The 16,130-nt window shown below is 34.3% G+C and overlaps 2 protein-coding genes across 6 annotated transcripts in view; both read left to right on the top strand.

Annotated features, from left to right (window-relative positions):
- LOC131160494 (probable LRR receptor-like serine/threonine-protein kinase At5g63710) overlaps nucleotides 1-1,336 on the top strand; it is a 42,710-nt gene extending 41,374 nt beyond the window's left edge. For all 5 annotated transcript variants that reach the window (XM_058116250.1, XM_058116253.1, XM_058116251.1 and 2 more), the window contains one exon: nucleotides 703-1,336. In XM_058116250.1, coding sequence (XP_057972233.1) covers nucleotides 703-1,014 — 312 coding nt within the window. In that variant the 3' untranslated portion in view covers nucleotides 1,015-1,336. The remainder of the gene's footprint in view (nucleotides 1-702) is intronic.
- A 3,196-nt stretch (nucleotides 1,337-4,532) lies between these two features.
- Nucleotides 4,533-15,498, top strand: LOC131160286 (uncharacterized protein At1g10890-like). Its single transcript, XM_058115763.1, has 4 exons — nucleotides 4,533-5,093; nucleotides 7,198-7,419; nucleotides 13,812-14,031; nucleotides 14,940-15,498. The coding sequence occupies exons 1-4, from the start codon at nucleotides 4,966-4,968 to the stop codon at nucleotides 15,174-15,176; spliced, it is 807 nt and encodes a 268-aa protein (XP_057971746.1). The 5' UTR covers nucleotides 4,533-4,965; the 3' UTR covers nucleotides 15,177-15,498.
- The last annotated feature ends 632 nt before the right edge of the window (nucleotides 15,499-16,130 follow it).

Genomic DNA, 16,130 nt, shown 5'->3' with positions numbered 1-16,130 from the left:
AGAAGTTACTTTAACCATTCCAGGCCTATGCTTGGTCTGCTTCAACATATTTTAGTTCTTCAGGTCTGCTTGCTTTTGCTATTTTTGTGCCATGCAGACCTGGAGGGGAATGTTACTGCACTTAAGAGTAGCCTTTATGTGCTATGTTGTCAAAATTTTCTCTTGGAGCTTAGAACTTCTTTGTATGTGTGAAAAATATACTGTATTATGTATGTTGAGAATAAGATCTTTTCTCTTGGTGGTTGAAAGTAGCTTGCCAAAGCAATTTTTGTTGAGCTTATTTTAAATTTGTTGCTGTGCTTTTCTTTTTTTTTTTTTTTTTTTGGGGGGGGGGGGGGGGGGTGTGGGTTAAAGAGGATAGTGAGGAAATTTCCATTGCTTAAAGACACCTGCTGGAAACAATTTCAAGAAAAGAGTACAAAAAATTGCATATTGTAGTTGGTTTCTTGGTTTTCCGTTTTTGGCCAAAAATATTCCTGCATTAGGTCTTTTTTGTCATCTTCCCTCAATCTGGAAATGGGATCTCACACTTGACTACTACTAGCTACTGATCTGAAAATATATATATTAATATATGATCTCCCAAATGTTTTACTGGCATATTCAATCACTTGAAATGTTTTAATGAATACATTTTCATACCAAAATAACTAAATGCTTTATATGTGATGTTATATTATAATGTTCTTATGATATCAACAGATAAAGAAACTTCTGAGGGAGAAGAGGCTAAGTGACGTTGTGGATAGAAACTTAAAAAGTTATGATCCAAAAGAAGTGGAGACTGTTGTCCAGGTTGCATTGCTCTGCACTCAAAGCTCACCAGAGGAACGTCCTAAGATGGAAGAAGTGGTGGGCATGCTTGAAGGAGTGGGTCTAGCAGAGAGATGGACTGAGTGGGAGCAACGTGAAGAGGTAAGGAATCAAGAATTGTCCCTCATGTCACACGAGTTTGTTTGGGTCGAAGATTCAACAAATGATCAGGAAGCAATACAGCTATCCCGAGCAAGGTAGTATGGAGTTTCCAGCATAAAATTAACCTGATCTAAGAGAATAGATGCATGTCCATAAAATGCAAGGAATAGAAAATGCATTATTAGCATACTATCAACTCCTTGGATCTATTGTATATGGATTTATGCTAGTTTATAGACCATCAGTTCAAACACAGTGCAATACAAGCTTGTTGCTGTACCCATTACTCTAGGAGGACAACCATGTGTATATTGATGTGGATCCTCTTGGGGTTTTTATGGTTCTAAAGGATATGAGCTTCTGCTCTTTTCTGCTATTCCTCTGCTGAAATGAGTTGCAAATTTGAAGAAATGTTGGAAAAGTCATGCGTCTCTGCAATTTTGGGAAACAAATAATTCATATGTTACACAACATTGTGATTCTTTATGTCGAATTAAATAAGACAGAAGACATTAACCTTCCTTGAGATTTGACAAAAAGACAAAAATCTCCCCTAAGGTTTCAAAAATTTTAGGAATCTCTTTTGAAGTTTTAAGAATTGTAAAGACCTCTCCAAAGGTTTTGTCAAAATGACACAAATCATCCATTTTATTTTGCAAAAGATGAGTCTTTTGAGGGTAAGTGTGTGTTTTTGACAAATCTTAGGGGACGTTTGTGATATTTTTAAAACCTCAAGAGTGGTCAATAAGATTTTTGAAATCTCAGAGAAAGTCTGTCTTTTAGTCAAAGGGAGGTCAGCATCTTTTGTGCAATTAAGTAACTATTGCATTTGAAAACACCCCTCATAGATGATTGATTCTTAGACGAATCAATCTTTGTGTCATTTAAAATTATAGATGCAATAGATGGACATTATGTGGACTTTTAACCTTAAATATCCATTATAAACTCGAACTCTTTCATATGCGTGATACAACCCAATCCTTCTTTATTAGGTTTTTAATCTCTTAATTTTTTAAAAACTTTTGAATCAGAACAAATAAATTAGCGATCGAATCCTAGTAGTGATATATGTTGTATATCCAAAGCTTAGATATGAGAATATGTAGAACTTGAAAGGGGAGGGGGTGTGAATAAGAAATGAATTGTAAATGAAGTTAAAGTTAGATTTCACAGATGGCATGAAAATGGGTTGATTTGTCTATAATGATTTGCAACCCTTATTTCCCACCTTGATATTTTGAAGAGAGTTGGTAGAACTTGAAATTTCTTCTATTTGAAAAATAAAGAGTGGAATATGATTTGATAATACCAAGAAGGTCAAGTGCTAACTCCCATTTCTTATTAAAGCAACTGATTAGCTTGCTATTGGCATTTATTTTCATTCATTAAATTTTGCCCTATTTTACTTTATGATGAGAGTCAATCTACAACTTTTAGATATAGTGTTTCCACACTATATATATAAGATGTATTGCTCAAAACATTGGTCTTGTACTTAATGTAGTTTTCTCCTCATGCAAGACCGTTTATGGTGTTGTGGTAGTTAAGGATCAATATTAGTTGGTTAAACGATTAATGTCAACTATGAAGGACATCAATTACTAGGAATATTCAAGTAAGAGATGTCATTGCGAATGCTACAGATGGCCTAGCGAGCAGAATAGAAATGGTTGATATGAAAACTCCTTGAAAGCTACTCTCAGACACATTCTATGTTTGTATGGTGCCTCTTGATAATTTAAGCCCTATTAATGCTCATGAGACATTTTTTACTTAGAGATACATGTCCCGCCCTCACACTACTAAGTACAAAAGATCATTTTTTAGTTTACACATGAAGTATATATTATGCTAGTTCAACCTCTTTTTGAATAGATCACCAACCATGAAATTAGTTTAGAATCAACCAACATTCTAAAACACATGTATCGCCTAATCCTTTCTAATACTTTTTCTGGTTTGATAATGAGACCAAAGTCTCGAAGGAGCCAACAAAATTATTAATGAACATAGAATTGTAATTTTAAAAAATTCAAATTACAATTTTAGTGGCATAAAGTATTAAAAATAAAAATACTTTCAATGGTTTGTGATGATATTACAATAATTTCAATAGTTTGTTGTAACACTATGCATTGACTCTAAGGTCTCGTTAAAAATTGTTAAATTAATGATGGAACAATATTAATAATTTTTTGGGTCTATAGAAAATTCACATTAAATCAGACTAAACCCCCGTTTGGGAGCGTTTTAAAATAAAGAGCTTATAACATTTATTACTTAAAATAACCACTTTTACTAAAAAAAAGTGACGTTTGACTTGTACTACAACAAACACTTATTGTAAAAAATATTTTTCCTAAACCATTTTTTTAAAGAATTATTTACGTGAATTTTGAGAAACTATTTAAGGTAAATTTTTGGCCACTTATAAGTGACACTGTTCATAAGCGGAGTCAATTTTGTAAATATAAGAAAATTTAGTGGTTATTTTATAATTTAAAAAATACTTTAGAAGATGATCAATATATTATTTTACTATACATTATACTATGTTAATTATTAATGAAACATAATTCAATTTTGGAATGAAAAAGAAGAACCATATATTAATTTGCAATAATATTAAAAATTAAAAGTAGTAATTTAATTAATAATATTATTGACATAAATTAATATGATAATGATATGTTATAAATATAAATTAAGAAAGGGATCATTGTTAATCAAAAAATAAAATTATATTATTTTATTTAATAAAAATATTTAAATGTTAATAAAAAATAATAGCGAACATAATTATTAATTAAAAATTAGTTATATATTATTCATATTATGCATTATAATAGATTAATTATTAATAAATTTATAACTAAATCATGGAATGAATAAAAAGAACCATCTATAAATTTTAATTAACATTAAATAAACTAAAAATCTTAGTTTAGTTATTAATATTATTTTAGCACAAATTAATGTAATAATCATATATTATAAATATACATTAATAACAAGATTATTACTAATTAATAAATAATATTATATTATTTTAGTTAGTATAAAATATTTAAGTTTTAATTAGGAAATTAATGTAATAATTGATTAAAATTTAAATTATAAAAATATTAATATTTTTATTTAAAATATATTAAAAATACATTTTAGTTATTATAATTAAATTCTAGATTGACAAGAACTATTTATGAATTTAAATTAATGTTACATAAATTAAAACTTAAAATTTAATAATATTGTTTTATCTTAATTTAATAGGATAACAATATGTTATACATATACATTAATTACTAGATTATTATTAATTGAAATAATAATCTTATATTTTTTAAAAAATATATAAAAATTTTAATTATAAATAATTAAAATAATAATTAATAAATTTTTAATTAGAAGGTATTAATATTTTTAATTTAAAATATGTTAAAAATAATTATATAGTATCCAAACATCTAATTTAATTTAAAAACAACCAAACAATACTTATAAGTTTGAACACTTTTTCAGTTTATTGTTTATTATTAGCACTTATTAAATTTAATAATTTTTTTTTCTTAAAAAACACTTCTATATAAATTTATCTTAAATTTTGATAAAATATTCTATAAATTTGTCTTAAATTTCATCTGAATTTGAAAAAAATCTAAATTCTAATACCTAAAATTCAGTCTCCCCAACACTTCTTTATTAAAATTCAGTTCACCTTCACACCTTTTTAAAAATTCAAATTGGTGACCTTTATGCTGGAGGAATAATTCTATTAATTAGTAATGAAAAAATTAGAATATAGATTGATTATGAAACAAATGATGTCATTTCTCTTCTCTCTAGGGTTTTTCCATTGGAGTTGAACTTTAAGCCTCAGTTCTTGAGCTTCTTGTCTGATTTACACATCTCCTCCTTGTTTTCGAAAAACCCTTTTGTTGCTCGACTGAAAATTAACCCAAAAATGAAAAGATCTCACCTTTGAAGTGAAGTTCTTGTGAAAATTGCATAGCTGCGATTTGAAATTTGATACCCAATAAGGCAGGGATGCCTCGAAGCAGGTCGCGCTCGCTGTCCCACCGGAGGCGGTACTCGCCGTCCCCTGTCAGTCACCGACGCAGCAGGAGGAGCAGAAGGGACCGCAGCCGCTCCCCTTATTCCAATTCTCACACCAGGTGATTCTATTGGATTCCCCTACACGTAGAGGAGTTCAAAAAACAAAAAACTAGGAAGATTTTTCGCTGATGTCTCGATTACGTTTGTTGGGAACTGGGAAATGGTGTATTGGCATTCTATTGTTGTGTATTTTTGTGGGTCACTGAGAAGAGACTGATCTCTTAGTCTCTGTTTCACTATCTCTTATCCCATGAATTGTAGCGTCATTCCCAGATTGAGCATGGAGAAGTTCACAGCTTAAATTGTTAACTTCTAGTGTGATTTAACGGTATTTTTCTATGTCAATGAAAAAAGGGCGGTCCCTTTGTGTGTTTACTACATTTATGGTTTCAACTGGTGACTATGAGATTTATGGTATGCAATGTTTGTTTTAAGAACAATTGAACAGCTAGTTGTTTCATTGATAGTAAACATATGGCTACCCAACGAATAAAGAGTAAGCATATGACTTGTCAGGTGTTGTTTTGTTGGTTGAAGAGAAGTGGAGAGAAAAGAAATGAGAAATTATTGGGTAGACTATGTCATTTATAGACTAACACAATAAAATGGTCATAACTCATACACTAGACCACTTATCAATCCATGGTTAATTTCCCTTCCCAAAGCACACAAAGAAAACGTACCTCCCCCCACCTCCATGTAGTTTGCTTTGGGAAAGGAAATTAGTATATGACGTCTAGTGTATGAATTACATGAGTTGTCACCATTATGGCATTGTGGAATGGGTGGTAGTGGCCATGTGGTGAAGGGGGGTTGTTCTTGTAAACTTCGGTTTCTTTCTCATTTTTCTTTCCACTCTCTTATTAAATTAAACAATATGTAGAGAAATTAGTATCTTTTCTTTATTTCTTCCCTTCTGTGCTCTCCTTAGAGTTTCTTTTCTCATCCCTCCACTTCTCTCCAACCAAACAGCTGAATGGTACATCAGTTGGCTGTTTTATTTTTTAAAATTTTATTTATTTATTTATTTTTTTTTTAGAGAGAAGCAGAATTGACACAATTTTGTACTCAAAACAATCAGGGCAAAAAGCCTCACAACTGATAGAAGAAAACTAAACAAATCATCTCAGCCAAACAAAGAAACATAACAAAAAGGAAAAACTAGCATGGAGCAGCGTCATGCTCATGTTAACCATATGAACAGAGTTATATGAAAAACAGTTGAACATACAGAAATTAGTCATTAAGCGCCACAAGAGATGTGTAATATCCAGTTTGTAAAGAAAACTCTCCTTGTGCTTTAATAAAATCTTGCACCCTGCTAACAAAAAAAAAAAAAAAACTCTTGCACTCTCTGCAAACTTCAATATGATGATATAGCATATTTGCTTAAAAACCTCGATACTGCTCCTGCTAGACCCTTCAAAATTCAATCATTCATTTCCTTCTATTTGCTATAGATTATGGGAGCAATTTATGAGGTGACTTTGTATGCTGGGCAATGTTTTAAAAGGCTCAATTGAGGCTTGCCGCCTTAAGGCAAGGCATGCCTAAAACACCATGAGACTGAATCTACAATACCAAATCCCAAAAAAGCTAATGCATTACACGTTAAGGCTTACGCATACAAAAGGCATGCCTTGTGTGTCTTTTTTTTAGTCAATGTTTATGCATTTTAGGTGTGTGATTCTCAAGCTAGATTTGATTAGAGTATTTGAACTCCATGTTTATATAAAGGAATGTCATAATGTGACTTGATTTTTTCAGAACTCTTGAACCTCAACTTTTCCAAAATGAATGACAGTTGTGTCTTTTATATCTTGAAAATAATTTGAACTTTGTCATGTTATAGCTATCTCTTGTTATGATTTACGCAATGAATTCAGGGAGCAATTTTTGAATGGCCAACAAGTAGTTTGCAAATTTTATATGTATATATATATAACATTATGTTTGTGATTTTCTTAATTTTTTTTTTATTTTTTTAAATATATGTAATTTATCTACATATTTTTATCTAACAATGAAATTCTCAAAAGGCTCAAGCCTCACCTCTTAAGGGTTTAAATGCCTCGCCTTATGCCTCCACCTTTTAGAACATTGATGCTGGAGCATAATTTTATTTTTGTGTTCCATATAACAATTTTGTACATGAACACACAGGAGAAGAAGTCGTTCTAGCTCCCCACGTCGCCGTCGAAGTCGTACACCAACTTTGAGGCGTCGCAAAAGTCGGTCTCCAACACCAAGACGATCCAGGAGACAAAGAAGTAGGAGTTCCTCATTGTCTCTAGTGCGCAGGTCTCACAGTCCAAGTCTTGCTCCAGTTGACCATAGGAATGCCATTGATAAATCTAAAATAGCAGAAGAAGAAGAAAAGAAACGGTATATCCACAGCATTAAATTTTTATTCACCTATTTTATTTAACTCATTCATTATCTGGGTTTTCTCTTTCACTTCTTTGGGCAATATAATTAAACATCTTAGTTGTGTGTTAAATTAGTGCACGAGGTTTGTAAAATCATTCCAGTGGTGTGTTTGTTCTTGTTCATTTTTGTTCATTTTGAGTCTTTGATAGTAAAGTAGCCACTTGTAACTGGTTGTGAAATAGGAGCAAATCTCACTCTCTCCATCCTCCCTCTATCTCATATTTCTTTGGAATTTTTCGATGTATTCTGTGGTGACTCTGGTTAAATGGGATTGATCTTTGTCTATCTGCTGTTTGGAGTACTATTTTTTTTTGATAATGGAGGGGCCGATAGATTGACAAGCCGCCTGTTGGACACTTAGCTTAGCAACCTCCTGCTACGGCTGGCCAGTTAAATATAGGTTTGATGTTGCAAGGAATTGAACTCGAGATATTTGAGTCGACGATTTGCTCCAGGGCTCACTGTTACAGCTGGCTACCCTGTGAGGTGTTTGGAGTACAAGATTGTACATTGCTGTGATTTGAAATGGTAATTTTAGTATAACGGTTAATGTAAAAGATTTCTTTAATGTTTCAAGTAGTCATAGTTGTTCATATATGATTCACATTCACTGATTTGTTTATTGTATGCTTTGAGCTTTCTTTCGGTCATAAAAATTTGAGAGAAGAAATTATACTTTTGAGTTTGACTAAATGAGATAATATTAAAAGAAATGCTTCGGTGCGCAAATGTAAAGTTGACATTTATTTGAGCTTATGACAAACATACAGTTTGTTAAGAGTGCTTTTGTTTATTGTTAGATGACACTTTTATTGCCCATCATTTGCTGCTGAATGTTGAAAAGAACATTAGTGTACATCACCATTTAGTTGCAATTCATGAAGCATGTCGTCAATCATAGGACAGTGATATCACAAAGTGTGCACACATGGACTCTAGAAGTTTTGAAAGAAAGGAGGGAATGGACATGGCAGGGATAGGATGTATCTCTCTGGATCTGTGTTTACATGTGTGTGTGTTGTAGAACTTATTGGACAGATTTCAAATATTTGAGTTGGTGAGTATCTGTTGGATCTGTTGGTGCCATGTTTGATCAGACTTTCTTCTGTTTGCAATGCATCAATTTCAGCTTTCTATTTTTTTAGAAGGGGGGGGGGGTGTTGGGGGGTGGTTGCGGCTCTTTTTCTTGGGATTTCCATTTTTTTAGGAGTCCCAATGGAAGAAAGGTTGATGAGTTAACTTTCTTTCTAGGTGTGCTGGATTCTTTCTTGCGCTACAAGTCTTTGGATTGGGAACACTTTGGGGTCTTTCTCTTCAAAATCTTTCTTTTCCAATCTCATAAGAGCCTTAGATTTAAATAAACCTGTTTGGAAAGCAAAAGTTCCACTTAAACTTCAGGCTTTTGTTTTTTGTTTTCTTTTTTGTTGGATTGAGAAAGAAGATAATTTTGTTAAAACTGGGAAATTGCATAATATGGAGGACTAGGAGTTCTCTCCAACGAGCTAGAAAAGCTATAGAAAAACAATGAACAAGAAGGAAAGTACCAGTATATGAACAACAAAATACAATACAAGACAAAATCATTACAAGGGCGCTGCTTTACAGTCTCTAACGACTTCAAACAGCAGAAAACCCCGAAAGAAACCCAAGGAGCGGACCCACAAAGAGGCAAGGAAAGTCGTTCTATCCCACAAAATTCTTGAGGAAGTTGATCGAATTTTGAAAATCCTTGTGTTTCTTTCTAGCCATAAGGTCCAAAGGATATAAAAAATGGGTGAACGCCATAGAGTTCTGCCATTCTTGTTCTTTCCAGAATCACAGTCCAGACAAAAGCCTGAATCTTCCCCAGCACCTTAACCCTCCAAAGAAAGCGGTTCTAAGTAAAAGGATTAGGAGTATGGGTTTTCAGTAGGTAGGAGAGAAAAGATTTAGAAGTAAATATACCTGAAGAATCCCCCTACCACACTCTCTCATCCTCACTAAACGAGGGTATGTGTTGCTCCAACAAGGAAATAAGGGTAGTGAGCTCATCAACCTCTCTTTCATTAAGATTCTTGAAGAAGTGGAAATCCGAAGAAGAATGAACCCCCTCAGAAGAAATAAAAGAACTAATAGAAGCATTATGAAGAGAAGAGAGCTTAAAAAGATGAGGAACCTTCAGTTTCAACTAAATCTCCCCCACCCACACATCTTCCCAGAAGCGGACTTTATTGCCAATACCCACTTTGAACCAAATGAGAGGATAGAACTGACTAGCTACTTGAGAGAGAACTTTCTAGGGATATGTGTGAGATATGATGCCACTGCTCCTCATCTCCCACCATTTTGTTTGATCCCTTATTCTTTATCACCTTATGCCAAATGGAATCTCCAAAGCTATTTACCTATAAGAGAGATGTTCTTGGATATCACATTCCCAATGCCCAAGCCCCCCTCGAACTTAGGTTTGCTAACTAAATCTACGCTCCCCAAAACCTGACCAAAGGAAATCACTCATCAACCTCTCTAAAGATTTGGTCACTCTAGTGGGAATTGTGGACGAAGGGAGATAATAAATCGGGATTTTTGAGAGAGAAGCACTAATGAGATTCGCATGACCCCTAAGGAAAAAATAAGCCCTCTTCTGTCCCTCCAATCTCCTAGCCACATTTTCCAGGGCTGGATTCCAAAAGGTTTTAGAGTTAGGGTTACCTCCAAGGGGAAGGCCTATATAAGTTAGGGGCCACGAAATGGAATCACAACCCGTACTCAATTTGAAATTCTAAAAAGACCTCTCATCCATTTTAATGCCAGCTAAACTGTTCTTAGACAAGTTGATCTTAAGACTCAAGATCTTAAAGATTTTGGGCAACAAAATAGCTTTTTTGACTAGGGTTAAATAAGGATGAGAATTGTAACTCTGGTTACTTTTACAAGGTTGCTAATGGGAGAAGGAGAAAAAGCTACATCAAGGAGTTGATTTTGGACTTAGGCTAGGTGCTAAGGGGTAAAGACTAGATAGGAGTTGAGATCTCCAACTTCTACAAATCGGTCTTTTTTTGTGGACAATATGAACAAGCCAATGGTGGAAGGCCTTGATTGGAGCCCCATTGTGGAGAATTTCTGTGTGGTGGTTGGAAAGACTGTTTGAGGTTGAGGAAATTAGGAAAACGACTTTTGACATGAGTGGAGGCAAGGCCCTAGGTCCAGATGGTTTCTCGATGGATTTTTTTTCAAGAAAATTGGGGCATGTTGGAAGCAAATATCCTTAAATTTTTTGAAGAGTTTCATCATAAGGGCATGGTTAACACTAGGGCTAATTCCACTTGTATCACCTTTATCCCTGAGGAGGGAGCTAAAAGATTAGGGGACTTTAGACTGATTAGCTTTGTAACAAGCCTTTATAAAATCTTGTCTTAAGTCCTTGTTAATAGACTCAGAGTTGTTTTAGGGGAAACTATCATGCCGGCTTAATTTGCTTTTATGAAAGACACCCCCTAGATGTGGTGTTGGTGGTCAATGAGGTGATAGAGGATATGAAGAGGAGGTGCAGAAAGGGTATTCTTTTTAAAGTGCATTTTGAGAAAGCCTATGATAGGTTCAATTGGGGCTTTTTAGATAAGGTGATGCGTAAGAAAGGTTTTGGGGATCTGTGGAGAAAGTGGATTAAGGGTTGTCTCACTTCGTCCCTTATGTTTGTCATCGTCAATGGTCAACCAAGAGATTGGTTCAAGGCCTCTAAGGGCCTTAGACAAGGGAATTCTCTACCCCCTTTCCTGTTCCTTAGTTGTCTCACTTCTTGTTTTCAATAAGAAGATGGTTCAAGCTTTCATTTGGACTCTAATACTCAACAAGATGAGTTACAAATAAGGAGGCCTTACAAAGCCCTTAACCCAGATATTTATGCTGTGGCATGAGTCAAATGAGATGACCAGCCATATCTTCATTCATTGTAAGGTAGCAAGGTACATATGGAACAACTTATTTTCATATTATAGTGAGGCTGGGCTGCTTCGGAGTTATTCAGGATTTTTGAATGTGGACTTTTGGGGTTTGGGGAAGAAGGAAAGAAAAAGGATCTTTTGGGACACTGCTGTTTTTACAATTCTTTGGTTGCTTTGGCTCGAAAGGTCTAGGATTGCTTTAGGAGAGTTATTTTTCTTGCTTTTTTTTGGGCACACTCTTTAAGGCTTTTGTGGGGGTGTCTTTTGATGCCTGAAAGTCAAAGGGATTGGAAAGCAGCTTTGATTTTCATTTTTTTTGGATGTTTTTCTTTCTTAGAGGATTCTTATCCTACAACAACAACAACAACAACAACAACAACAAACCTTAAGTCCCACTAGGTGGGGTCGCTACATGAATCCTTTTCCGCCAATTCAGCCGATCGAGAGCATTTTTCTCTGCTAGCTTAAGAGCTATTAAATCTTTCCTTACTACCTCATTCTAGGTTATTTTAGGTCTATCCCTACCCCTTTTAATACCTGAAACTATAACTAACTCACTCCTCCTACTGCTTGGCTTGTGTTTCAAATGTCCAAACTATCTAAGCCTCCCCTTATCTTATCTTTGTTTGATGCTGTGCCTGGTCCTCAATTCTGTTTTAATTATTTCCTCTCTTCAATAAAGTTTTTTTTTGTTATAAAAATATATATATATATATATATATGTATTTCTCTTGCAAGAAAAGAATAACTGATGAAAAATTCAGAAAAATCAATTATAAATTCAGAATGGTTAGCAAAATTTGGGAAGTCTGCATTCAAAATCTGGAGAAAATGGCCATTCTGTTTTTCTTTTAACACTGCCTACAATTTGTATAAATTGCTTGAAATTTGACGAGATTTGTTCTTATAATTATAAAAATTAAAAGCTTTGAGTTGTCCAAATTCAGCTGAAGTTTTGGCTATTTGGATAAATTCATATTTGTATTGGACTTGAAAATTTTTAATTTTATGACCCTGTCCCATGCAAAGTAGTTTAGTTTGAAAACTAAATACCTTTATTATTTTGCTTGGGAATTTTCTGCCCCTTTTCCCTAATTCCGAGTCCTCCATGTTTTGGAAGCAGTCTTGGTAAGGTTTTCATAATCAGCTTCTGTCATCTAACTGGTTATTTGGCTCAAGGAATTTTTAAAAATTCTGGGAATGTGAGTTCGGAATCCTTGATGCTCATGTTCTTTTGGGAATCCTATGTGGTGGAAATTTGAGGATTCCTGGGGAGCTATTATGCCCCATGAAATATTCCCACCTTTTTTTTTCATAATCTAAATTGTCATGGCAAGGAAATCTACCTTTTGCATTTGAGTTGCAACCAATCCTTTTGCTCACTTGAATGCTTTTTTGTGTATTTCCTCATGAACATCTTGCTATGGCCTCTGCATTGTGCAAATGGAACAGACGCCTTTCTCAAGCATCGAGGATTATGTAGTGGTGTTAAGTTCCCTTTGAAGAATCTACTTATCATCCTAAGTTTCTTTTATATCTCTACTGAATTTTTTTTTGTTAATTATAGTTTTATTGAAACCCTCAACTTTGTGAGCACAGTTGTTATATGTGTGTGTGTGTGTGTGCGTGCCTGTGTGTGCATGTATGTTTTTTTCTGTGGGAAAAGAGGAGGGTAATCTATAATGAATTAGGGTGCTCTACAAAATAAAAAAAACACGTATTGGGTGTCATGATGTTGAAAATATTGCTCAGTCAGTTAACTCTCTGGGAATCAGGCACAATAATCTGTTATGAAGTTGATGCCTTTCAAATATTCTCTAGAATGGCGGATCATTAGTCCATTTTTCGTTTCTGTTTCAATACAAATAGGTCATCTCAGTATGTAATTTTCTTTGATTCTAGAGTACAACTTGTGTCAATTTCATGATTAGTTTGAACCTGCAACAGGTTACTTGACATCCTTCTCTAGAGGCTTATTTGAAGGAAGTCACTGCTATAATTCAACTTGATATATTTGATGATCCACTGCTGCTTCGTTTATCTACTGTTCCCCTTGAAACTTCATTTGTTATGGATCAGAAACCTGTTAGAAGGTATGCATTAAGAGTATAAACTAGCTTTTTGCCTGCTGATTGATGGATGGGGAATATACTAACATTGATGATAATAATCGAAGCTTGCTATCTTTGTCTGCTATTTAAATTATGCCAGTCTCTGGCTTAAATTATTATTATTATACCCTTGCTAGTTTTATCTATCAAAAGAAATGGTCCATGATCGCATAAATTGGCGGAAAAGGATTTATATGGCTGACCCCCCTTAGTGGGACTAAGGCTTGGTTTTGTTGTTGTATACCCTTGCTAGTTTTGCTTTGTCTTTGCATCATTGGCTCTTTCTGATTCGACTTGTCAATTGTGTTGGTAGGCGTCAGCAAGAAGCCGAACTGAAACTTTTGGAAGAAGAGACTGCAAGGAGGATGGAGGAAGCAATTCGGAAAAATGTTGAGGAGAGGTTGAATTCGGAGGAAGTTAAGTTGGAAATTGAGAGGCGAATAGAAGAAGGTCGCAAGAAATTGTTTGATGATATTGCTGCTCAACTTGAAAAAGAAAAGGAAGCTGCCCTTAGTGAGGCAAGGCAGAAAGAGGTAAGCATGTTAGACTGATTTTGGCTCCTAACCTTGTATTTTGTTTTCCTTAGTAAGCAATTTTTATCAGTAAATAAAGTATTGTTGCTTGTGTTCTTCATGTTGGATGCTTTAAAAACAAAATGGTGTGTGGTTCATGGCATTCACTATGATGTTTTGGAACATATTTTTACTCCCAAGAGAATTCAAGAATTGCTAGTTTTTGAAAATCTTGTATTAAATAATGGGATTTCTACTAGCATACTATTTGCTGTGTATAAGATCCTGGGGCTGAAAAGATAACTAAATCTCACTTGAGATAAAAACATTGTTAGAGATTGGGCAAGTCACAATTGATCCATACGATTTTACAATTTACCTTTTGATGATGAGAGTTTCTTGAAAAAAATTTTTGAATTGTGTTTTGAAATGTGGTAGTTCAGAATTAGATGTCTTTGGCATGAACTTCTAGGTGGGACTATAAAGTTTTCCATGCTACCATGATTGTTATGGTGCTTTTGTGCCTTGTGATTTGAAGCTGTACTGCCAATATTTCCATGCTACTAATGTTGTTAGAAGGGAAGTTATGCTTTACTTGGAGTTCCCAAGCAGTGTCGAACACACTTGACTCAATCAGTTAATTGGCTGCTTAACAAGTTCAAAAAGTCAATTGTCTGCCTGACAAGTTCAGAGAGAGATAATTTCATTCTATCCATTTCAATTAGAGAAACCCTAGGTTTGGGGGGGCCGCGGTTATAAGGTATGCATTACTTGGGTTCCTAAGCAGTGTTGAACCCACTTGACTCAATCAGTCAATCAACTGCTAAACAAGTTTGAAAAAAGAGAGATTTTGATTTCTGAAGAGGTCATCTTCCTTTTCGCCTCTTACGTCCCTGTGAATGCACTGGTACGTTTTTTATTATCCACAGGAACAAGCTCGAAAAGAGAGAGAGGAGCTGGATAAGATGCTTGAAGAGAATCAAAGAAGGGTGGAGGAATCTCAAAGAAGAGAAGCTTTAGAACAGCAGCGAAAAGAGGAGGAGCGGTATCGGGAGCTGGAGCTGATTCAAAGACAGAAAGAGGAGGCTGCTCGAAGGAAGAAACTAGAAGAGGAGGAAGAACGTGCAAACCAGCTGTTGGGTAAGAACAAACATCGGCCGAAGTGATACGTTGAGGTCCTTAGCCCTAAAAATGTCATCTAAGGGGCTTGACTGCAGAACTTTAATGTTTATCTTTCATAAGCAAGGGTCTGCCCTCTTGAAGTTAATCCTGTTCTTGAGTCTCTGATTTGAAAATATCATTAAAAACTGTTGGGGTTACCTGCTCTTTGATCTCAGTTTGGTTCTCTGTTGAGATTAAGACATTGGTTTGGGATGGACTAGCTATTGAACAAAAACTGCGGATGAAACAGGCCTTCTGAGTAAAATATTTATCAACAGAAAGTAAAATAATTACTTTCCAAGAATAAAGTAATTTTCTTTATTCACACTCTCTTTGTTGGGGAAGTTGTCTTTTCTTGGAAAAAAAATTTGTGAAATATATTTACCTATTTTATCTATTGCATCAAGCTGATCCCTTCTAGTGAGACTTAATGCTTGGCAGTTGTGTTTTATTTTTATTTTTCTCCCTTGTATGGTTTCAAACAGGAAAATACAAAAATTATTTTCCCAAAGGTAAAGTATTTTCCTCCCAACCAAGCAGCTCTCAAATTTGTCAATTTCAATTAATTTGCATCTGGAAGCTGTTATGCATCTCATAGATGGTTTATCATTTTTGAAGTGAAGTGACATCTCTTTGCCTTCTAAGCAAAGCCAATGTTTAGTTGAGGGAGAATTCTTTTTGTGATGCCATACCAAAATATTGAGACCCAAAAAAAAAAAAAAAAAAATTCTAAATATTGTTTTGTGTTTATTTACTTGTTCCCAATAAATCACTCCCTTCAAATTTTTTAACTTGATAGGATTGTGATTACTCCATCCCTATATAGACAAGTGAATTGCTAGTATTGCGTTATTTTCTTTTTCTTTGATTTGCAAAATATTAAATATATATATTAAATCTATTTATTATTTTACATACTTCACTTAAAGCGAACCCGAATTCTTCACCTTTCTTTTAAC

This window comes from Malania oleifera, chromosome 7 (assembly GCF_029873635.1).
Source record: "Malania oleifera isolate guangnan ecotype guangnan chromosome 7, ASM2987363v1, whole genome shotgun sequence".
Taxonomy (NCBI): Eukaryota; Viridiplantae; Streptophyta; class Magnoliopsida; order Santalales; family Ximeniaceae; genus Malania; species Malania oleifera.
Note: the sequence above shows the minus strand (reverse complement) of the source record. Positions and strands in the feature narration are given on the sequence as shown.